The sequence below is a fragment of the Hevea brasiliensis genome, chromosome 1, assembly GCF_030052815.1.
Source record: "Hevea brasiliensis isolate MT/VB/25A 57/8 chromosome 1, ASM3005281v1, whole genome shotgun sequence".
NCBI classification, from domain to species: Eukaryota; Viridiplantae; Streptophyta; class Magnoliopsida; order Malpighiales; family Euphorbiaceae; genus Hevea; species Hevea brasiliensis.
This window is the reverse complement of record NC_079493.1, coordinates 118,382,553-118,407,025: the sequence shown is the minus strand read 5'-3', so window position 1 is coordinate 118,407,025 and position 24,473 is coordinate 118,382,553. Positions and strand designations below refer to the sequence as shown.

The window sequence follows — 24,473 nt, the reverse complement described above, 5'->3', positions numbered from 1 at the left end:
TAAATAATTCAGATTAAAAGTTATATGAATAGAGTCATTAATTATATCAAATTTTAGAAATTACATAATAATTCACCCATAAAATAAAAAGATGAATTTATAGGCGCTTATCCTTATAATGAAATACATCATTATGTGTTGCTTGTCGTAAGATCAATCAACCTATTATGTACCTAAATTATTTCAATTCAATAAATTTGTTTTCATGTGTAATTAATTAATTAATCACTTTAATTAATTATAAATTTAATATTCACAAAAAAAAAGTGAAAAATAAAGGATAATTAATTTTTTTTTAATAAAAAATGGTGCTAATTTTGATTGAGTATATTTAATAAAAAAAAAAAAGAAAGTAACTTGATTAGAAACAAATTAAGAGAGTGTTTGTTCTGATTTTTTAGATGATCAAAACTACTTATGAGTATAAAATTGTAAGTAAATTAATATTTAGTTTGACTTATAAATTAAAAAAAATATATTAAAATAAGTTAAAATAAAAAATTATATTATTTTAATAAATTTTAAAAATATGAATGTTATATTTATTTTAATAATTATAATATTTAATTATATATATTTTTAATAATTTTAATAAATTAAATTACTTTTAAATATAGTTAATTAAATATTTAAATTATTTTAAAATTATTTTAAAATATTTTTATTAAAAAATTAATTATATTTATAAATTAAAAAAATATATATTTTGAGTGAAAAGTTAAAAGTAATTATTCAGTAAAAAGTTAAGTGGGAAGTAGCCAGAGAAGAAGAAAGTGTTCGTACTTCCATCAGTCGAGTCACAGCAGGAGCTGCCGTAAAAGAAAAATTCCTTATTCACAGTTTTTTTTTTTTTTTTTTTTTTTTTAACAGATACAGTACAGCTAAAGCATTAGCTATCTTTCTTTTTTTATTCTCTCTCACACACACACACTGTTAGTTTCTTATTCAAGGGCTCTTTTGTCTTTCTGTTCTGTAATTGGATTCCTTTGGAATTTGCTTTCCTCGCAAAATCCATTTTGCAAGATCTGATATACCTATTCACCTTTTCATTTACTGTATGCATGGGGTAAGTTTTCCGCTTCTTCTTCTTGGATTTGGAATTTTAGGGAGATTTTTGCTTCTGGGTTTTTTTTTTTTTTTTGGTGCTTTTGCGATTGTCTGATTGGGAGTTGGAGTTTGCTGTGCTAGCTTTGTTCACGGGGTTTAAATGATTGAGCTAATTTACTTTCTTTGGTTGCCTATAGAACTGATTGTTTTTTTGTTCAAAATAAGACGAGATCTTGCTCTTCAATTATGGACTCTGTTTAGTTATCTAAAGAATTGTTGAGAAATTAGGAATTCGGATTAATAGTTCTATATTTCCTGCATTTTAGTTTCTAAGGTATTGTCCAATTAAGCTTAGGTCACTAATATGATCTGCTAATTTCTGGAGAGGCTATGAGGTTATGTTCTCAATTGGTATGACTTGGAAAATTAAAAAACTCTTGAAGTCTTGAAAGATTATGAAGTTATAATTTCAGATTTTATTTTGCAAGAATTGACGTTTGTTTTTCTTGCGTGGTAGCAAATGAATTCCTTTGTATTTTTAGGGCGATGAGATTGAGATGATTGAAAACTTCAGTTACTTTACTGAAAGTCTTGATAATCCTGTCTAGTTTTGTTATTATTATTTTGGTTAAAATTGTTTTTTAGACATCTGTTTTCAGTAGTTGCTGGTGCATTCTTGAAATAAAAAATAGAAGTAACTAGATTTGAGGTGAGAAATGATCATTTGTGACCAAATGAAATGTGTTGGAAGTGTTGGAATTGAGTTTAAATTCGGATTGAATGTGGTCATGATGCAGGCAGTAGGACCAAGGTGAGGGACCAAAAATGAAAATTTACAAGTCCAATTGGTATGAGACCAATTGGCAATGAAAATAGACACAAAATGATACAATTTTCATTTAGTAATCATGCCCAAAAAGTGACTAAAACCTAGTGAACAAATTGAACAAATCCGGATTTTCAAAGTATGACCTGTACAAAAATGACCAAATGAATAGTGTGGCCATAACTTGAGCTAGGCAGGTCTAAATGACCTGAAATTTTACCAGTGGACAGTTGAGATATAGACCTAAAACTTTTATGAAGAACACAAACCAAAATTATGCCATTAACCAAGTCATTTGGCCACCCAAAGTTGTTAACCTAAAACTGCCAGAACCAGCTTGTGCCCAGAAATATGGGTTAAGTCCAATCCGGCAACTATGATTCAAATGACTATAACTTGAAATGTTACATTTACATGTTCTTGTTTGCTTGAATTTGTAAGTTCATGTTTAGGTCTATGTGAGTATGCAGGCACATGTCAGTACTCTATCCTTTCGACATTTTTCATGTTTCAAGCTCACAGAAAAACTGCAAGAAAAGATACATCTGCTGGTTGAAGTTGATTCTACATAATCTCCATCATGCAACCCTTAAGTATTTATTTCATGTTATCATCCTTTATGTGGAGCTTCAGTGTTCCAAGTCGAATGCGATGCTTGATTAAAGCTATCTTTGCATTACTCCAGTCATTCTCAAATGCCATAAAAGCTAACACTATTTCTTTAGTTAGTACAATCAAGTTGTTAGATGAGAATGTTAAGGTGGATGAGTGGCCATACTAGACTAGATATAGTCCGTAATGAGAGTATTAGAGAAAAGTTAGGAGTGGTGCCAATTGAAAATAAATTGAGAGAAGGGAGATTGAGGTGGTTTGGTCATGTGAAGCGTAGACATACGGAGGCTCCAGTTAGACAAGTAGAGCACATTAGGTTAGAGGATAGAAAGAAAAAAAGGGGTAGACCTAAATTGACTTGGAGGAGAGTAGTACAACATGACCTAGAAGCATTATACATTTCTGAGGATTTAATCCAAAATCGTTCAGAGTGGAGAAAGCGAATCCATATAGCCGACCCCAAATTTTTGGAATAAAGGCTTAGTTGAGTTGAGTTGAGTTGTACAATCAAGTTGTTAGCCTGTGCTACTTCAATGCACTTCATGTGCCAGAGCACTTTGGCACCAGGGCAGACAAAGTGACATTCCTGAGAATTTAGGCTGACTGCCTAGCGCCTAGTTGTTAGGTTTCCTTGAGGCATTGCCAAGTCATTGACCTGTTGATGAGCCATAACTTGCTTGGGCAAGAGATGGTTTTGTTGAGTGGGAAAACTCTGTGAATTTGCTTCTTCTTCTTGTAGCCAGAAAATCTTCTCTTCTTAATTAGGTGCCTGAAGTGGATGCTGTTCTGTTAATTTTAAATGTTTGTCAATCCAACTCTTACCATGCATCTTATTTAGATAAATTATTTTAACTTTAGCACTACACTAGGTTTGGACGAAGCCAATTAAAATGCAACGAATCAGCTTAGTGGACGTGGTAGATTAGGTGATGGTGTCCAAACTATAAAGTAGATATGTTGTTGTTTTAGTTGACCTAATCTGTACTGAGTTGGCATTGAATTGACATGCTAAGATGGCTAGGTAATTTTAATAAAAATCCCAACTATTGGTTGGGGCCTGCATCAACCTCGCTAGCCCCTTCGATTCTCTTCTCTTTCTCAATTTGCTAACTGCAACAGTTGAGGGTACTTAACTATGTTATTTTGCCAATTCAGTGTCAGAGCATTATAGATGCATCCCTTCGATTCTACTGCTATCAGTTGTAAGGTATGTGACAAAATCAATAAAATTTGAACAATTGGATCAATCTCAAAATTCATGAAAAATTCAGAATTTATTGGATCATTATTCCTTGACACTAATTTGCATGAGAGCATGGTTTAAATTATCCAGGAACATATGTTCTTTCCAGGACATTGTTTTTTCGCAAAACTCCCTCTCCCTCTCTCGTCTTCCATATTTTTTACTTTTGGGGTGCTCCCTTTCCTAAATTTGTTCATATGATCCTTTTTCTCTTATCTGTTCATTTTCCTTTGTCAAATTTCTTTTATGATTCGACATAACAATTGCTTTGATAAACTGATGTAAAAGGATCTATAGTTGCTTGGATGTATTGGATATCAACATTCTCAAGCATGTACAACTATTTCAAAATTGTATCTTTCTTTCTATTTTTAGAGATGAATATGTATTTTATACTTCTGAATACTCCCAAATGCACATTTAATCACATTTGAGCTTCAATGCACCACAATTTTTAGTACAGTATAGCCATATAATGTTGATGAAAGGTATAAGAAGAGTTTGTGGCATTTGTTTTGGAACCTGTGGGATGAATGTTCCTTCTATATTAATGATTCATGGATTCTAGCTTGTTTAGGGTGTTCTGCTTACCTTTTTTCTTGCCAATGAATAATGATGTTTTGCATAAGCCATCAATACAGCACGACGGCTTTGCAAGGGTTGGTGAAAATGTGATGTTCTTGTGTGTATTTAGCCATGTGAAGATGTGTGTCCTGTTCTATCCTTATTATTGTTTCTTTTAATTTTTAGTTTGAGGGTTGACCATGTGATTTTGTAGTTGTATCTTATATCTGCATCTGTATCATTTGGCCACACCTATATTTCGTAATGGTTGTTATTCTTCAGCTATATGATTGTATGTGATTTGCAACAGAGCAGTAGTTGTCTTGGATGCTACAAGAAACCCACACTAATTACTTCAGTAGATGAGCCCTCAAAAGGATCAAAAATTCAAGGTCAGACAGTGAAAAAACCTAGCATATCAGAGGAATTCTGGACCACCAGCACTTGTGATATGGACAAAAGTGCAGTTCAGTCACAGGGAAGCATGTCATCAATCAGCACAATCAACCAGACACATGATCTGCATGGTGGCTCAAGTAGCACTAGTGCACCTGCTGAATTTGTAAACCATGGTAAGTGGCAGAGCTATATTTGTAAGGGGGAAATTATAACATGATGAAATATTTTATTTGGCTTTAATGATTTATATCGTGTATAATAAAGAAAATAATCAACATTCAAAAAAAAAAAAACTTAATTTGAATTGTATAATCTAGATTGATGAAAAAAGAGTTTAAATATAATATTCGATATCAAATAGCACTTTATTATTATTTGCTTTGAAGTTGGCTCTTCATAGTGTAAAACGAAATAATTTTGCGCTAACGAAATGTTGCAATTTGGGATCCATATAGCCAATCTCAACTAGTTTGGGGTTAAGGCTTAGTTTTTCTTGTTGTTGTTGTAAAGGAGGTCAGAGTAACTAAAACTTAGATAAAGGTATAGCCAACAACATAACACCATGGGGGACCTCAAAGTGTTTTGGGGCTCCCTTCTTTGATCTGCACCATGGGAAGTTCACATGGCTTCTTAAAATTTGCAATTTTCTTGGATTAAAATCCCTATATATATGACAGCTGTGCACACAAAAAATAAAGGGCAATGGCTCACAATATGATTGCTGGTCTTTTGCAGTTTAAGTCTCAATTATCTTTTCTGCCATGTTTAACCAACAGCAATGGATATTTCAGAGGGTTTTGTATGGCTTAATGCCATTCTATACTTACAATATGGAAAGACAAAAATGAACTGAGTAGTGAGGGTCATCTTAGCCACTGTCCATGCCTGTACCTTCTCTAGCTTTTCATATGTTTTTCTTTTTTTGATTGGATCTCTTTTTGGATCTGACTTAATAACCTGTTTAACTTTGCATGTGATCGAGGGTGTAACGGTTGTACTCTTTGTTATCCATCATCTGTCCAGCATGTTACACAACTATTGCCCTTGTTCACTTTTCCCAACTGTTTATAGGCACCTGATTCCACATATGCAAAAGTTTTCTAAATGAACTCCTGATTGCAGGTCTTCTTCTCTGGAATCAAACAAGGCAGCGTTGGGTAGGAGATAAAAGGTCTATGAACCGTGCACAGCAGTCTCAGGAACCAAAATTAAAGTGAGTTGCTCTCTATTCTTCTGAATTGGTCAAATTAAAAGCGAGTCTATCATATGCATCATTAACTTTCTAATACCTCTGTATATGTTTTGCAAGCAAAACTTGTAGTATAGACGTAGTGTTCACCGAGTTCACAAGCTTGATTTATCTCATGATGCAATTTGTTTTGATATGTGTCATCATTTATTAATACAAAAGATTCTTTTTGTTTAAGAAATGAGCAAATCATAAATTCGAGAGCAATTTTCAACATTGCTAGTTAGTTCGCATTTTGCATTGAGTTGGGTTTTCCTTCCTATCCACAGCATCTCAAATAATTATCTATAAATGACAGAATTCTGAAGTATATGACATTACTGTTTGGAATGATTTTCTTTACAATCTCTCACTCTTTCTGAATATAAATACTATTTATGTTTTAAAAGAATACTTCGTGACTTCAAATTTTTGTGAAGAACTAAGTGGAATAAATGTGTCCTTGTTGGGTCAATTCTTCTGACCATCATTGAGTTGAGATATGAATATAAGTAGAAATTATCTCATGCCATTCCGATTGTTTCTTGTCTAGTGCTTGTTTATAGGGTTTTACTAATAAAAGTTCGGTGCTGTTGTTCCCTTGAAAATGTCAAGATTGTTGAAACATCAATACATTAGCCTGTGAAGATTACCTATGTCTAGGCTTCCAAGCATTACATGTTAATGTGGTGAAATATTCACTGGAACACATTCGTAGTTGTCTTAAAGATAAACATTGATCATTCATGAACTGTTTCTGGTTATTTTGTCAGCACTCATTGTCTCTGCATGGTTAAAAACTTCTGGCTTTGCTGCAGTTGGAATGCGACATATGACAGTTTACTTGGAAGCAACAAACCGTTCCCTCAGCCAATTCCTCTTTCTGTAATTCTCTCTCCCTGTCTTTCTCTCACTCACTGCTTAAGTTGATATCCTAAAACCATGCTTTCTTATTTTTCATTGGTCTTCAATGACAGGAAATGGTAGATTTTCTAGTGGACATTTGGGAGCAGGAGGGGATGTATGATTAAGCAGTAGGAAGTACAAGACAATTGAAGGTTAGAATGAAAATCCCTGTCAATTGATGTCATATTAAGAAGCTGATGAACAAACCGTGGTGTGTGTATTAACTGTAACATTATTTGTCATATGCCCACCCGGCTTTTGTTTCTCTACAGGCCATTTTTAGACATGACTCTGTATTGCATTCAAACCAATCAAAAACATTGGCTGCCAATGCTTTTCCTGGGCAGCAGTTTTTCGCTTATGCATTGAATTATTATTATTATTATTATTATTATTTTTTGGGTTTTTTTTTGGGGTTGGGGGGGGGGGGTTTGGGGGGGGGTGTGCCGGGGGAAGGGCATGGTGCTGCTAGTATTTGAATTCCTTCTCTTGTACTATGAGGCTTCTAAACTATTGGTCCAATGACATCTACTCCTAAATGCCTAATTGCTACTCTTCTCGTCAAGGAGAAATTTTAGATTGTTAAAAGAAAATTTGGTAGTTGTAATATTTTGGGATTCACTCATGTATACGTATTTAATTATTATTGATTTATCATTTCATGTGGACTAATTTATATGGAATCACAGGTATCATATAATTTCTTTTCTCCATTTCAAGGGCAAGAGGGGTTGATTTTCATCTCTCGCTGCATCTTTGAAAGAGTGGAACAAAGTCAATGTGACTAACCTGGCTACTAAAAAATGAAAATGATGAAACTTACCAAATAGATACAGTTCTCCAAGCAGAGTGGAAAAAATAAAAAATAAAAATAAAAAAGCTATGGGGAAAAATGGCACAAGTAAATGCATTGTGTTAGATATCCTATGAAATAATGTATTTTTATAATAATAATAATAAAATATAAAAAAAGGAAGTGGAATAATTTTTCTCCTAAAAACATATTTATATTGACTTCTAGCAATATGTGACAAATTAATTAAGGGGAAAGAGGTGAAAAACGTGGCATCAGATTCATGCTTCTCCTCTGGAACGCTACTGGCATATGAAAGAAAGGCCAAGAACCATCCTTTGCTTACATGTAAATCCTGTCTGCTGACGTGCTACCACCTCCCAGAAACTCTTAGACCCTTCTCCAACTGTCCAGCCCATTGCACCCACTGCCAAAACAGCTCTCTTTAAATCACCTTCCAACATCAATAGAAAATAATCAAACCCATCTTTTCTTTCCTTTCAATTTCTTTGAGTTTTTAAGCAGTTCCAAGTTCTAAGAATGGCTTTGGCACGTCTGGCTTTGAGGAATTTGTCTCAAAGGCTTGGCTCCTCAACTTCTTTGGTTACTCAGAGGAGTGGTGTTGATGTGCCAAGGCAAAGGTGGAATGATGAATTGTTGAAGAGGTTTATGACAACAGCTGGTGAGACTTCTGATGGTAAAGAAGTTGCTGTAAGTGAGGGCAATAAGAAGTCTAAACTATTTCCTAGGAGGAGAGGCCGGAGGGGTCTGTGGAGGAGCAATGGACGAGAATTCGTTCCACAGCTATATGGTAATTGAACTCTATTAGTTGTTTTCAGAGTTATAAGGTCCCGAGTTTAACACTAACAACTACATAACTATAATATTAATCGATAAATAGTTTTGTTGTAGTGGTTCTGAAGTCCTTTTTCTAACTGATTTAATGTTGATCCATGCATAGAGTTCTTCCCCTCAGGGTTAGGAAATGCACTGTTGCAAGCGACAGAGAACATCAACAGGCTATTCGAAAGCCTAAACTTGTCACCCGCAAACCTAATGGACCGTTTTAAAGAGAAAGATGATTGCTACAAACTGAGATACGAGGTTCCTGGACTATCCAAAGAGGACTTGAAAATCACCATTGATGATGGGGTCCTGACAATAAAGGGAGAGCACAAGGAAGAAGAAGAAGAAGCATCTGACGACGAGCAGTGGTCAATGAGGAGCTATGGATACTATAACACCGGTGTTTTGCTGCCTGATGATGCTAAAGTTGATGATATTAAAGCCGAGTTGAAGAATGGGGTTCTCCATATTACCATTCCCAGGACTGAACAGCCTAAAAAGGATTTGAAGGAGGTTCAAATCCATTGATTTCTGCTGCTTGTGCTTTGTGTTTAATTAAAGCTTGTTTTCTCTCTCTTGTTGTTTTGGTGTGCTATGCGAGCCGTTTTCACAGATGTAAGTCGTGTGACTGATAATAAAAATGAGTTCTCTTGGAGAAAATTGAATGGAGATACTTTGCCTACTTCCATCTATATATATGTGTCACTTTCAAATTGTCTTCTCCAACCTAATGATGAGGTGAAGTACTGTCATGAACACAACCACCCCACCTAGCTACTCCCTTATGAACCCAGCAACCCCACCCATAGTCGAGCTCTTGCAACTTTTTCAAATAATCTCTTGATTAGCATTTTTGGGTTCCAATTGATGTTCCATTGATATGAATAATGGCATATTTGAATGATTTTCTTTTTAATATTCAATTGGGTATTAGTGAGACTTGGAAAAAAAAAATTGGGTATTAGAGAGAGAGAGATTCAAGGAATAACAAATTATTTATCTTATTTGAATTCTTTTGGCTAGGGAAATATGTTGAAAAAAAAAATTAAAAGGGAGAAATAATTTGTTAGTAAAATGAAATTATAGAGACTAATAAATATTTCTTAAAAAAAATTAATATATATAATTTTAAAAATAAAAATATTAATTTATAAATAATAATAAATTTTAGGAAAAAAAAAACTATAAAATTTCGATTTTTACAATCCAAGTTCAATATAAAAACTAAGGGATAAAATTAGAGAGGTTAACGTGTTGTAAAGAGATTTGAAAGTCTATAAATAAGCAATGCTACATGATAATCTAGGTCGAGATTTAAAATTTCAGGAAAAAAATTATGAAAATCTTAAAGTATAGAAAGTAATTTTTCTTTACTAGTCCACCAGAGAGCTCTCCTCTCTCTAACTTTTGTAGAGAGAGAAATTTCTCTCATTTCTTGCTTCTTGTCCTTTGGCTCTAGCAAGCACCCTGCCTGACTTAGCCTAGTGGGTTCACCCTCCTCACGATTGGGTCGGTGTAAATAGGTTTTGTTTGTGGTTTTTTCAAACAGATATGCGCAAATGGTAAAGGTATCCTTTAAACTTTAGGTGGTATGATTGTGCTGATCTGATCTCAGCCTTTGATGGCCATGCATGCTTATGCTGTTAGGAGTAATGTTTACTAGACGAGTCTTAGTTTTTTTGGATTAAGCACCTTTAGAGATGTTCATCAACGCTTCTATGTAGCATACAGTCCCTCCATGACTAGAGACTGCTAATGAACTTTGCTACCCCCATAGAGCATTTAATTTTGTTACTTTTCTCCTGTTACTTCAGCTGTGTGGAGATGGTGGACAACGACGATTGCAAAGGCTGCTTTTAGCGACCTTTTGACTTTTCTGGTCTGTTTTGTTTTTGGTGGGTGGCCTCCTCTATCAAGGCTTCCATGATTTGGCGTAGTTGTCTCAGGCTATTAGATGGTGCAGACGCTACATGCCTTCAATAACGTTCGAATTGCTTCTCTACTAATTGGATCATTTGATTTTAGAATTTAATTTCTTTGAATTTTTTCTTATACTATAAATTAAAAATATAAAATATATAATAAAATTTATATATTTATATTTTAAATTATAATAATAAACTGAGGGTATATAAAAATTTTCTAATTTCTTTTGAGCTTAGGCCTAACTTTTTCTTGAGCCTAGGGTGTATTTGGTTCAGGAGCCTTTTACTGTAATAGGTCTTTGCCTTTTTGTAGGTTTTTGTTTTTATGAAATACTATCCATTAAAAATAACACTTTGTTAAAAGTGAGCATATAAACCCATGTTAAATTCGGAAGCACCTGAAAAAAGATCCAGTAGAAACTGAGACATGTCAATCACTGAGTGACGTGATTATAATGATTTCAACACGTTTGACGTAGGGCTAGGGAAGGTCTAAACTTGCTAGCTTTTATGTTCACCACACCCACCATATGCATACATACACACTTGTGCCCCTTCATAAATCACAGCCGTTGCTCGCTTGCTATGTGCCTCTGTCTATTCCTTCTCTTCTCTGTGGGGCATGGACATGCCATGGCTATTCTTTGAGCATTTAACATATAGTCTTTTAACTTTTTTTTTTTTTTGGTTCTTTGTTATTAATTAGCATCATTTTATTTCCTCTTTCAGTGATCCTCAAAATTTAAAATTAGCTTCTTGAAAATCCCAAATAAGAAGATGACTTTGGAAATGCGAGAGATTTGAATTTGGTGTTCTTTTTTTTCCGAAGATAATTCATTGATGTGGACCAAGTTAATTAAAAACGGGGAGAGGAGGTTGAATTCCGAGGGAAGAGCAGTAATTGAAATTTCATTATTTGATTCATTACCTCTCTTGCAATGAAAACTCTGTACCTGAAAGTGGAGAAGAAAGGCTGCAAAAGGCGAGCAACCCTTACCCTTGTCTGCCCTTTACCTCTCCGTTCTTTTCTCTATTTACCCTGCATCGCTCTTCTTTTTCCCCCTCCCCATTTATTGTTTCTTGTTTTTATTTTTAAAAATAGATTACAGTGCCAATAACGTTTCTTCTTTTTGTTTTTATTCTTGCTTTTATTCTTTGAGCATCCCATCTTGACGTTATTAAAGTATTGTTACTCTACATTACTTATAAAAATTAAAAAAAAAATGAACATTTGAAAGTATCAGTGAATTAAAACATACTACAGTTTTTTTTTTTTAATTGTAATAAAAGATTTTTCTTGTCTACATTAATTCACCATCCATCATGATGCATGGTTGGAATAATTTTCTTGTAAAAAATTTGTTTAGAGTACATGTACGAGACAAGATTCACATGATAAAGAATAACTCTTTTGTGCCATAATTGAACTGACTGGTCTATGTATAGGATGTAGCCTGAACACCAGACTTGGGCTTTCCATATCTCCTTCCACTTAGAAAAGAAGGTAGAAAATATGGAAAACGGAAGTAATTAAGACTTCCATATTTCTCTCTGTTTGCATCTGAAAAATCGTCAGGAAAGATTCAATATAACTCTTAACTCTGCTGATGATTTGCCCCATAATAGTATTTTTGACCAATTTATGTTGAAAAAAGATTAATTCGCAAAATAGAATAATTTGCTCAAAATAACTTACACCCAAGAATCATAACAAAGAGTGCATTTTCTTTAAAAAGTTGGTTCAATCAGTGAGATTCAATCAGCATTCTTATTTGATTAAAAGTTAAAAGTCTTGCCAATCATCATTCTTGATAGACAAATGGTTCTGTGGGCTTCCTCTAAAGAGGCAAGAAAAACTTGGTTAGTGGCTGAATAGGGAGTAATTAATAAAGACAGTCAATTAAGTCTGCTAACGGAAGTTGATCCATTAGTCATTCAATCAAAGCAAGAAGTCATGGGTGCCACAGTTTCCCAAAACAACAGAGGAAATTTGTATTCTTTTCTACTTCAAAACAGTGACGGAGTCTAGATTTCTTTAATTGGTGAACAAGCCCACATGGGCAACAGCACTAGAATATGGCTAAAACACTTTATATATACACCCATTTAATCAAATCTTTTTCTGCGGCAATAAAGAACCAACCAGTCCTCTTTCTCAAAAAATTTCCCTTTTCTGTTCTCCCAACATCACTTTCTTCGGCTATGTCTCTTTATTCTTTAGTGTAACACACCTCACAAGTGCCACTGTTTTTAATTTATTAGTGCTGGCCGGCTGCTGGCTAATTATGGCTGCTTCAAGAGCCTATGCAGATGGACTGAAACTTGCAGTAACTGTGGCTTTAGTAACTGTGGCTTTCGTTTCTTGTCTAACGTTTCTACCACCAAAATCAGGTAAAATAATCCAACCCATTTGAAGGGAAAAAAAAGAGAGAAAGAACTATTATATATATACAGAAAACTTTCAGTTCCCACCTAGGTCTTACCTTCTAATTTCATGTTATTAGTTCTGCAAACACTTTTCTTTAAAACCTAGAACTTAATTCTAAAATGGGTCTTTTGAATTTTGGTGGTTCTATATATATATATATATCTTTCTTAAAAACCTTTTCGTTTTTGCAATATTTGTTCTGTGCTTCAATATATAATTAGCAGCTCAAGGCTTGGTACTTTCAAGCAACGGGGAGAATTTGCAGCAGCAAAGGAAGCATATGGTGTTGGGTTCAAAGCCTCCAGGTTGTGTAAACAAGTGCTTCAGTTGCAAGCCTTGCATGGCTACTCTAGTAGTTCCTTCTCACCAAAAGGATCCCACTTTTAAGGCATTATCTCATGGAGATGATGATGATAGCGGTCGTTACTATCTTCTCTCATGGAAATGCAGATGTGGAAATAAGCTCTTTCAACCATGAGCTCTTATACAAATGTAAAACACCATTTCCCTATGTGGATATATTATCTAGAGTTTACAGTTTAGGTTCTAGCTGGATGAAACTTCTTAATTAATAATTATCTCTGTCAATTCCTTTCTCTCCCTCCATATGTAATGGCAGGCGTTAATGATGCAATTAGAAATATATATATATATTTTTTGTTTCCAAGTGCGTACTCTGAGTTTTGTTGCACATGCATGCAGATAAATGTTATATAAGATAATATGAAAAGACTTGTCATCTCTGAGTCTCTCTGGTGTGGGAGTAGCTCTTATTGTTCATAAATGCAACCACATATGGAAGTGTCAAGTCCTCATAACTTGGTGATAATTCATAAGTTCACAGTAAAGGTTTTGGAAGCTTTCATTGATGTGCTAGGGCAAGACGTATACAGAGACTGGATGCCCATGTTCGTTGTTTTATATAGGATTCTCTAGTCTATCTACTGATATTCCTATTTCAATAATGGGTAACTAGGAGTGTTTTCATAGAAATAAATTTTAATTTTTTTTTATAAAATTTACTAAATTTTAATATAATTTTATAAAAATTATTGTAATTAAAAATTGAAAATTTTTAAATTAACTCTTTGAATTGTCAATTATTTTTTATAAATAAAATTTTTATCGTTATTGTTATTTAAAAAATGAATTTCTAAAGAAAAATGAAAAAAAACCTTTAGTTAAATTTCTATAAACTAAGTAAATAATAATAAAAAATATGTTTATATAAATTACTTGTTAAAATATATGTAATTAAACGAATTTTAATATTATTTAAATAATAATAATTAAATTTAAAACAAATTTAAGTAATTTAAAATAAATTTTGGCTAGAGTGAAATCTACCCTAATATGATTCCCAATACACTGTTTCAAATTTTCCCCCTTCATCAAAAATGGCAATTCTCTCTCCGGCAACTACAGCCCGTTCTGCGCAACCACCACCGCAAGCCTTTCCAAAGTTAAATGCCAAAAATTATCAGTCTCCTTCTCTTATCCCGATTAATTCCCAGTTCCAGTTTCTGTCGCTTCGCTCCAATTCCAACTCACACCCATGCCGCCTCCACGCCGCGTTGTCGCCCCAACCGGCTCCACAGTCCGACCCGCCACCCGAAAAGGACCCTGTTCGTCCCAGAGGTTTGGACTCTAGGAACACCGAACGCCGCCTTTAATTGATTATTATAGTTTAGTTCTAAGTTGCCAAGTATCTGCGTTATTTAGTTGATAATTTTATGATTGAATTACTTTCTGAATATATCAAATATGGTTATGGGCTATTAACAATTTTGTAATTATTTGGAAACTTGATGTTTTGCAGTGCAAAATCAGTCTAATTGTATTCGAAATGGTGATTAAGTTAAAGTAATGGAATATGTAAAGGCTAAGGGTTTGCTTACTGATTGGGATTTTGGTATACTTTTTGCTAGGGTAGAACTTTCATGAGGGGTGGGCTAGCTTAATATTGGAAAAAATTTATAAATTTGTTGAAAAGTCTTCTTGATTTTCCCTTCTCTTACTAAGTTTGAGATGTCACAGAATTTTGCGGTGCAGAATTTCCAAGGAATTCTTAATGTGAAAAGTAAATGAGCAATTTGAGAACTTCCTTGCATTTACTGAGGTTACATTTGATGGGTGTCTGGATTTATGCTTTAGGTCTGATGAGAAGAGAAAGATATGTTGCTTCACTAATGTAGTCTTATTTTCATCGTCTTAGGGGCTTGCAAGCAAAGAGGTCCACTAGTGAGGTCCATCAAAAGGGGTAGTAAGCTCGAGTTAGAAGGGATAGTAGTATAATAGAGATTAAGTAGAGAGGGAATGAAGAGGAGGATTGAGAGAAAGAAATCCTTTTTCATGAATAGAGAAAAGTGATTGGAGCATATTTCTTGGCATATTCTAGAAAATATTTCATAGAGAAAAGTGATTAGAGCATATTTTTTGATATATTCTAGAAAATATTTCATAGAGAAAAGTGATTGGAGCATATTTCTTGGTATATTCTAGAAAATATTTCATAGAGAGTATATTCTTATATAAAAAGGGTATATGTGATATGTGATTATTTTATAGTATATTAACTGCATTTGGGCAAAACCCAAAATGCAGAAGCAATCTCAAACATGACCTTCTTGTATGGGATATAGATCAGGCATTGCATTTATAACTAAGTTAAAATGAAATGAGGAGCACCGCCACATTGGCACAATATTGCTTTTGGCAGAGCTATGAAGCTTCGTGAATCATGAGTCTTAAATAGACAGATAGACTGCAAAGTGCAAATTAGCATCCCTCGCAAAATAGCAGTGATCACTGCTCGAGAGTTACTCTCAACGTAGCAAGTAATGCTAGTTCCTCCAACTGTTTAGTAACATTGTACTTGAGGTTTTCCTAACATTGTACTTGAGGTTTTCCTATGTCATGGAGAGCTGACGTCCGGAGCGTTTGTATATACTATATAGCCACATTACAATTAGGCTTTATGGACTATGGACGGTAGCTCTTAATTAAATAATAGAAATAGAAAACTAGGATTGGTGCAGAGCATGGCTGTATGCGCTGCAACAAGGATCTTTTCACAGTCCCTTTCAACTCTCTCTCTTTTTTTCTTCTCATTTTCCTTATTCGTTCAGTTTTCTGCTGCAATAGCACAGGTACTGTTCACAACTCTCTTTCAACTCACTCCATCTTCTTTTCTAAACCTAATTGCAACACTAAAATGACTATTTATTTCTGTATCCTTGGAAATCCTAGGCTCTGAAATGCTTTGCTAGCCCTAATACTGATTCGTTGCTTATACTTCAACTCAACTCAACTCAACTCAACTAAGCCTTTATCCCAAAAATTTGGGGTTGGCTATATGGATTCGCTTTTTCCACTCTGAACGATTTTGGGTTAAATCCTCAGAAATGTGTAATGCTTCTAAGTCATGTTGTACTACTCTCCTCCAAGTCAATTTAGGTCTACCCCTTTTTTTCTTTCTATCCTCTAGCCTAATGTGCTCTACTTGTCTAACTGGAGCCTCCGTATGTCTACGCTTCACATGACCAAACCACCTCAATCTCCCTTCTCTCAACTTATCTTCAATTGGCACCACTCCTACCTTTTCTCTAATACTTTCATTACGGACTTTATCTAGTCTAGTATGACCACTCATCCACCTTAACATTCTCATCTCTGCAACTCTTATCTTAGATGCATACGACTCTTTCAGTGCCCAACACTCACTACCATATAACATAGCCGGTCGTATGGCTGTACGGTAAAATTTTCCTTTTAATTTATTGGGAATCTTACGATCACATAAAACTCCCGTGGCACGTCTCCACTTCAACCATTCGGCTTTAATCCTATGACTAACATCCTCCTCACATCCCCCATCTACTTGAAGGACTGAGCCTAGATATTTAAAGTGATTACTTTGGGACAGTGCCACTCCATTCAAACTAACTCCTTCACTATCACCAGTTTGGCCTTCACTGAACTTGCAATGCATGTATTCTGTCTTCGTTCTACTTAACTTAAAACCCTTTGACTCTAGAGTACTTCTCCAAAGTTCTAGCTTCCTATTGACTCCTTCTCGTGTCTCATCTATTAGAACAATATCATCCGCAAACATCATGCACCAAGGAATACTCTCTTGTATATGTTTCGTCAGTTCATCTAAAACTAATGTAAAAAGGTAAGGGCTTATGGCTGATCCTTGGTGTAATCCAATTGAGATCGGAAAATCTCTTGTGTCCCCTCCCACTGTGCGCACAATAGTAGTTGCTCCTTCATACATATCTTTCAATACTTGTATGTACCTAATAGATACCCTCTTTTGTTCTAACGCATTCCATAAGACCTCTCTTGGAACACTATCATAAGCCTTCTCCAAATCAATAAAAACCATGTGTAGATCTTTCTTCCCATCTCTATATTTCTCCATCAAGCTTCTAATGAGAAAGATCGCTTCCATAGTTGAACGACCATGCATGAAACCAAATTGATTGAGAGAGATAGAAGTATCATGACGTAGTCGATGCTCCACAACTCTCTCCCACAACTTCATAGTATGGCTCATGAGTTTAATTCCCCTATAGTTTGAGCAACTCTGTATGTCTCCCTTATTTTTAAAAATAGGTACTAAAATACTCTTCCTCCATTCATCCTCCATTTTCTTTGAGTTTAGAATCTTATTAAATAATTTAGTTAACCATGCCACTCCCATATCTCCCAAATACTTCCACACTTCAATTGGTATTTCATCGGGTCCACAGGCTTTACCTACTTTCATTCTCTTAAGTGCTTCCTTTACTTCTAAAGATCTAATCCTTCTAGTATAATTTACATTCTTTTCTATTGTTCTATAATCTATATTCACGCTATTTCCATTTTGACTATTATTAAAGAGATCATTAAAATAATTTCTCCATCTTTCTTTAATGTCCTCATCTTTCACCAACACTTTTCCTTCTTTATCCTTAATGCACCTAACTTGATTGAGATCTTGACATTTCCTTTCTCTACTCCTTGCTAATCTATAAATATCTTTCTCCCCTTCTTTAGTTCCAAGTTTCTCATATAACTTTTCAAAGGCCTGTGCTCTTGCTTGGCTAACTGCCTTTTTTGCCTCTTTCTTTGCTATCTTGTACTGTTCATATGCCTCATTATTATCACATTTAGGTAATTTCTTATACCATTCCCTTTTTCTCTTCACTACCTTTTGTACTTCCTCATTCCACCACCACCTCTCTTTTGAGGGTGGTCCATGTCCTTTAGACTCCCCAAGTACTTTTCTAGCTACTTCTCTAATCTTTGATGCCATCTGTATCCACATATCATTGGCCTCCATATCTAGCTTCCATACTTCAGACTCAAGAAGCTCATTTTTGAACTTCACTTGCTTTACTCCTTTGAACTCCCACCACTTTGTTCGAGCTACACTATTTCTTCTGACCTTACTTGAATTGTTCCTAAACTTGACATCCAAGACCACCAACCTATGTTGACTTGTTAAAGCCTCTCCTGGAATGACCTTGCAATCCTTGCATAGAGCTCTATTTGTCTTCCTGGTTAAGAGGAAGTCGATTTGGCTTCTATGTTGCCCACTTTTGAAAGTCACTAAATGTGACTCTCTTTTTATAAAGTAGGTATTTGCTAGTATTAGGTCGTATGCCATAGCAAAATCCAGGATGCTTTTTCCCTCCTCATTTCGACTGCCAAAACCAAAACCTCCATGAACATTCTCATAACTTTGCCTATCACTTCCTACATGTCCATTCAAATCTCCACCAATGAAAACATTCTCTTCATTCGGTATGCTTTGCATTAAATCATCCATATCTTCCCAAAACCTTTGTTTACTCTCCTTTGTCTAGTCCTATTTGTGGGGCATAAGCACTAACTATATTTATTGTTTCTCCGTCTAGTACTAGCTTTACTAGTATAATTCTATCTCCTACTCTTTTCACAGCTACTACTGCGTCTTTCAATGTCCTGTCTATGATTATACCCACTCCGTTCTTGTTTCTCTCCTTTCCGGTAAACCACAATTTGTACCATGAATTACCCACTTCCTTACTTTTCTCTCCTACCCATTTAGTCTCCTGAATGCAAGCAATATTCACCCTTCTCCTTTCCAAGGTATCCACAAGCTCCATTAATTTTCCTGTAAGTGATCCAACATTCCAAGTACCAACCCTGATCCTCCTCCTATCCTGCTCCTTCCTAATTGGTCTCCTTCTATGATATCTTCTATTATTTTCTATGTCTATCTTGTGTTCTGTTCCACTATTTGTTCTATTATCTGTCCTATGGACTAACTTCTTTACCCACACCCGTCCATGATGTGGGAATCCTTGCTCACTTAACACCACACCCGGGCGCCGGCATGGCGCGTCGCTTTCGGTGAACGCCCTACACCCTTGCATATTTATCACTACACCCGGGCTCCGATATAGCGCGTCGTTAGTAGAGGACGCCCCAACGTTTATATCATTTGAATCCATATCATAGGGTGTGACGAAATTTTTACGCTGGTTGTCACCTACCGCAACCCTCCTCTTTTATCTGGGCTTGGGACCGGCTAAGCGCAAACTACTTAGGCGGAGTTCAAAGGATTAATAAGCTGGTTCCTCAACCTGTGGCATCAATTTTTCTTCCCAGTTTGAATCCGTTGTAAAGCTTGGGAACTGGCTTGGTTATATCATATATTGCATTCTCATCCCTTAGGTGAACTAATCTTTTTGTGTATGTTTTAGGCTAGCCTAATCAATGAATTAATCATCTACTGAATTTTTCCATTTGCAACAAAAATGGTAAACTATGTTTTTGTTTTATGTTTACTATTGTTTGTTGTACTTGGTATTGATTCTGGTGGTAATTGTTTGGTTGTATTAGATGATAGGTTAGTAAAGTGGTCTCCTATTTTATCTTTTGAACTGTGAGAAAGTGGAAATCAAGTCAACTACGACTCAACTGCTCTGAAATCGGGTTTTTTAGCTGGCTTCTTATGATTTTTTTACCCTCTTGCAGGCATTTTTGGAACTTTGTCTAGACTTCAGGACCGTGTTCAGATCTTCTTAGCTGTTCTTTTCTGGATGTCTCTATTCTTCTGGGCTTCTGCATGGGATGGAAGGAACAATGGTGGCGGTAGATCAAACAAGGGATCTCGATTTAGAAGATGATATAGTAAGCATTTGAGTTGTATATATAACCGTCTTCAAGGGAGTAGTATTAGATTATATCTATTTACATGGAAAAAGATGCGTTGTTGTCTATATAGGTTGGTTTTCGTAGCCTTGTTCACATTCATTTTATCAATAACGTAGTAAACTTGAATTAGGAAACTTTCAATAATTCAATTTAAAATGAAATGTTTACATTCAGTAAATAAATTTATAGGGACATTCTTTTCATGTGTTGTGGGATTTTCTATGAGACTGATTGTAATCAGTCGTCTTGCGACTCCAGGGAGGAACTAAAACAGCGAAAACATCTGTTTTCGTTGTGCCCATTGAACGTTTATGGTAGCATATCGTGGCAAAAATTGGGATATTAAGAAACATTAATTATCTTTGGGATTTAAAGTGATCACCAGTGCGTTTCGGGAAGGTAATATGGTAACCACTCTAAGGTGAAAGGGAACACTAAGGTGATAGGATATCCTTTTAGACTTTTTTTTAGGTAGATTTTTTTTTTTCTTAAATCTGGTTTATTATGAATTTGAGATACAAGATATGTGGTTGGATCTACCTATTAAATACATGAGTCCTACGTATTTGTGTTTTTAGTTCATACTATTCCTTTGGAAGTGAGGTTCCATAATACTTTTAATTAGTTTATAAGTAACAAAAAATTATTAAAAAGAAAAAATATATATATATTATTTGCATTATGTCTATACACAACATTCACATTTCAAATATTTATGATCTTTGCAGCAAAAGAAATAAAAATAGAGACATTATAAAATAAATCATAATATCCATTTCAAAATGAAAAAATTATTTACAAATACACATCGATTCATTCTCAAGTACTTTATACAACAATACTAACATTTAAGTTCTTCATCTAGGTTGGAAATGGCTGCAGTTCAGAGTTTAAGCAGCACAAGAATAAAATCAGTACACATGCACATATCTATTCTAGTCCTCTCCAGTGAATTTACTCTCTCTCTCTCTCTCTCTCTCTCTCTCTCTCTCTCTCTCTCACACACACACACACACACACACACTCTTCCTCTCCCTCTCTCTCTCCCCTGCCTCATTTGGATTTGAACTTGAAATTTTCAAGTTGGGAATTGAACCTTTCCAGTATCTCCTCGGGGACTGGGACCAGGACCTTATCAATTTTGTAGGATCTCCAACTAAAGCCAAACCCGATTGGAAGTTAAAGCTACCAACATTGGAATGGGTCCAAACGAGTGTAAGTGGTAGAGTATTTGAATTGGCATAATGAAGTTTGAATATGTGGATTGCTAGTCTAGAAGCTGGGAAGTTTCTTATCATGGGCTGTTATATAAGGTATCAATCTTTTGCTTCTTGCAAGTTAAAGAAAATTGTCCTCCCAGAGGTAAATCTCTTTTGGATTCCCACTTTCGAGTCCTTGTAGCTACTTCTAATGAAGATCTATGACTGCAAATACCAGAATCAGTTATGTAATTGCTGGTAAAATATAATATACTCCATTAAGAGGATGTAGTAGCATGTATGAGCAAGTGCATGTCGTGTGAAAGCAGATTGCCTCATAATGGACGACTGTGGGCATGGGATTTGAAATATTTTGATTGATTTTTAAGTTCAATTTAAATGAGCTAAAGTTTGTATTTTTATCATTTGCATAGACTCGTATCAACTTGTGATTGCGTCCCTGACAACGATAGGGGAATCTGCTAAAAAAGTCTTATCCTAGCAGTAACACAGTAACATTCCATGAGAGTCATCCTAGCCCACAAACTGAAAAATGAAAGCAGACAACATATGTCAATTACCCTCTTCTTCTTCTTCCTCATCAATTTCTTGGACCCTATCAATCTCTCTTTTAATATTGGTACGTGTCTAAACTAGTTTGGCAGAGGAGAAAGCAAGCTAAGATAGTGATGCCGCTTTGTTTTATGAGCCGTCCACTCACTCTTTCCAAGAAGGGAAATCCTATGATCCCTGAGATCGGAACTGAAATGGAAGAGATCCGACGATCAGATCCCAATTCTACATTGTGGTTCATCACAAGTTCATCAACAGCTGAGTATTTAATCATGTACGAGTTTCTTTAATTCCAATAAAATACAGATGCCCACCAATCCCTTTTCTGTCCCTGAAGTTGGAGCAGGGAGGCTGCCCTTTCCCTTCTCCAAAACAACACTTCAATCCAAAAGCCACTTCTGAAAAGCACTTTGCCTGTTTCTAAAATATATCCTTCTGAAAAGCTATTATTTTCCCTTTCAAAATCAGTTTTTCCACAATCTTTGCCATTCTAAATTCTCCTTCATCCATAAACATGCTCTTGTGGAGCTCTTCAGTACCAATCTTAAACTCATGGCTTCCCCATTCCAAAGAGTACTCACCAGAGCCAGAGTTTCAGATCCTCCAAAGAACCGAATCAATTTCCTTTCACTCTCAACCTTCCATTGATGACCCAACAAAGAAAGTCACAACCAATTCCCAATCCTTGCAACAAGAAGCCAATCTCCAAAAGCCCAAGAAGGGCTCACCTGTCACTGCAACAAACAACAGTGTAAGAAAGATAGTAATGAGGAAGAGAAAGAAGCAAAACCCAATTCAAGAATTCAAAAACTCTTTTTAGGTTCTGGGTTGGGCGAGAAAGTGGTGACTGATGATGATGATAAGGAAAAGGGATGCGGGTTGCAGACACTTGTAGTGGGTAATGGAATGGGGAGTGAAGGTGGTGGTGGTAGTGGAGGGAGAAGATCGGATAGTGGAGGTGGTAATGGTGGTTCAGAGTTTTATGGGAATGACAATACTGATGCTTATTATCAGAAAATGATTTCAGCTGATCCTGAAAATGGACTTTTACTTGGAAACTATGCCAAGTTCTTGGAAGAGGTATAAGATCTTAAACTGATCATTAACAGTTCAAAAAATCTATTCCAAATTCCTAGCAAGCTTATATTTGTCAACATTTTGATCATTTAGAATTGTTAGATTAGCATTTATCAGTAACTAAGCCAAAATTGACCATCTTTCCTTCTCCGTAAACTCTCTTTATATAATCTTTTAGTTTTTGTTCTTGTGGGCAGTTTCGAGGAGATTTTGCTAAAGCAAAGGAGTTGTGTGAGAGAGCAATTTTGGCAAATCCAAATGATGGAGATATTTTGTCATTATATGCTGATCTAATATGGAAAAAAGAAAAGGATGCTCAGAGAGCTGAGAATTACTTTGATCAAGCTGTAAAAACTTCTCTAGAGAACTGGTGAGGCAGATCCAACTTTGACATGGCATTTGATGTTCCCCAATTAAAGATTCAAGAACTTGAAACTAATTAATTTCCTCTTCTTTATAAAAAAAAAAAAATCCAAATCTTGCAGCTATGTCTTAGCTTCATACGCTAGATTTCTATGGGAAGCAGAGGACGAAAATGAAGATGGCCAACAAGAAAATAAATCTTCACCCAGTTTCTTGCATAGCTCTCCCCCGTCCCCACCATGACCGTCCCCCTTTGGCTGCAGCCTCCTAGTAACATCACAATGTGAACTGTGATTTTATTTTGTGTATATTATGCAATTGAATTCTAATTCTAATGCTTTAATACTAAATTAGTAATTAATTACCTAAAGCTCATGCTTCTATTTTAAAAGTTTACCAACTCTTATGAAGTCCTCAAGAATCTGATCCTATTCTATTTCATAATAGAGTAGGTTGGTTTGGTTCCAACATTAATATCTCTCTCCATTTTTTTCCCCTTCTTTTGATGGATTTGGGTTAATTATGCCATACATAATGATTGCAAAACAAAATCACACCAGCAAAAATTAGATCATGGATCATAGAAGTTGGCTATTAGAAAGTATAGTAAACATGCTTTCAAGTTGAATCCAAAACAAAGTCAACTAAAAATAGATTATTTCCAATAAAATTTCAATTTTTATACCAAAAATTCTTTATAACTCGTTCAAAAATTTATACTTTAAATAAAAATCTAAATAATAAATGCACTTATTAATCAAACCAACATTCAAAAGCTTTTGTTATCATGGCTTATAATCTACTTGTGATAAAAGAGGGAAGCATCAATGAATTAAATAGGAACTTGACAAAGATATTTTGTTCGGCTTAAAGCGCAATTTTATCCTTATATTTATTAGAAAAATTCAATTTAGCATATATTTTTGTCTAAATTAGTTTAGAATTTTCAATTTAGCTTAATTTAATTTAAAAATAAAAAAAAATAAACTTTTGATTTTTAGCTTAAATAGAAGGAAATGATGATAGAGAACTCGAACTCATATGAGAATGTGCTTATCAACTGTTAAATTAAATTTTTACATCTATATTCGTACACTTTATATATACACTTTAATTAATTTTGTACATATTTCAATATAAATATCTGATCTAATAGTTGTTAAGCTCATTCTCATATGAATTCAAGCTTATATTAGATGCAACATAAATTAAAAGATGAAATTTAATTCAATAAAAAAATTAAATATCTT

The 24,473-nt window shown here is 34.8% G+C and overlaps 5 protein-coding genes across 11 annotated transcripts; all 5 read left to right on the top strand.

Annotated features, from left to right (window-relative positions):
• The first annotated feature begins 868 nt into the window (after positions 1–868).
• Positions 869–7,186, top strand: LOC110650295 (uncharacterized). Of its 5 annotated transcripts, XM_021805199.2 has the most exons (7): positions 869–1,066; positions 3,641–3,692; positions 4,603–4,864; positions 5,814–5,904; positions 6,693–6,804; positions 6,897–6,977; positions 7,098–7,186. In XM_021805199.2, the coding sequence occupies exons 2-6, from the start codon at positions 3,657–3,659 to the stop codon at positions 6,948–6,950; spliced, it is 555 nt and encodes a 184-aa protein (XP_021660891.1). In that variant the 5' UTR covers positions 869–1,066; positions 3,641–3,656; the 3' UTR covers positions 6,951–6,977; positions 7,098–7,186. The 5 variants fall into 5 exon arrangements, with proteins under 5 accessions (XP_021660891.1, XP_058004950.1, XP_021660893.1 ...); XM_058148967.1 differs by having other exon boundaries at positions 871–1,066; positions 6,897–7,186; XM_021805202.2 differs by having other exon boundaries at positions 879–1,066; positions 6,738–6,804; positions 6,897–7,186.
• Positions 7,187–8,063: 877 nt separating this feature from the next.
• On the top strand, positions 8,064–9,133 carry LOC110650291 (26.5 kDa heat shock protein, mitochondrial). The gene is made up of 2 exons (XM_021805193.2): positions 8,064–8,429; positions 8,580–9,133. The coding sequence occupies exons 1-2, from the start codon at positions 8,159–8,161 to the stop codon at positions 8,990–8,992; spliced, it is 684 nt and encodes a 227-aa protein (XP_021660885.2). The 5' UTR covers positions 8,064–8,158; the 3' UTR covers positions 8,993–9,133.
• Positions 9,134–12,674: 3,541 nt separating this feature from the next.
• On the top strand, positions 12,675–13,295 carry LOC110650297 (EPIDERMAL PATTERNING FACTOR-like protein 8). Its single transcript, XM_058154305.1, has 2 exons — positions 12,675–12,780; positions 13,039–13,295. The coding sequence occupies exons 1-2, from the start codon at positions 12,675–12,677 to the stop codon at positions 13,293–13,295; spliced, it is 363 nt and encodes a 120-aa protein (XP_058010288.1).
• An 850-nt stretch (positions 13,296–14,145) lies between these two features.
• On the top strand, positions 14,146–21,635 carry LOC110650290 (uncharacterized). Of its 3 annotated transcripts, none has more exons than XM_058148928.1 (3): positions 14,146–14,455; positions 19,832–19,987; positions 21,116–21,635. In XM_058148928.1, exons 1-2 carry the CDS (start codon positions 14,215–14,217, stop codon positions 19,981–19,983), a joined length of 393 nt encoding a protein of 130 aa, XP_058004911.1. In that variant the 5' UTR covers positions 14,146–14,214; the 3' UTR covers positions 19,984–19,987; positions 21,116–21,635. The 3 variants fall into 3 exon arrangements, with proteins under 3 accessions (XP_058004911.1, XP_021660884.2, XP_021660883.2); XM_021805192.2 differs by lacking the exon at positions 21,116–21,635 and adding an exon at positions 20,877–21,024; XM_021805191.2 differs by lacking the exon at positions 21,116–21,635 and having other exon boundaries at positions 14,147–14,455; positions 19,832–20,214.
• Positions 21,636–21,784: 149 nt separating this feature from the next.
• Positions 21,785–23,593, top strand: LOC110650293 (uncharacterized). The gene is made up of 2 exons (XM_058148942.1): positions 21,785–22,863; positions 23,058–23,593. The coding sequence occupies exons 1-2, from the start codon at positions 22,690–22,692 to the stop codon at positions 23,232–23,234; spliced, it is 351 nt and encodes a 116-aa protein (XP_058004925.1). The 5' UTR covers positions 21,785–22,689; the 3' UTR covers positions 23,235–23,593.
• The last annotated feature ends 880 nt before the right edge of the window (positions 23,594–24,473 follow it).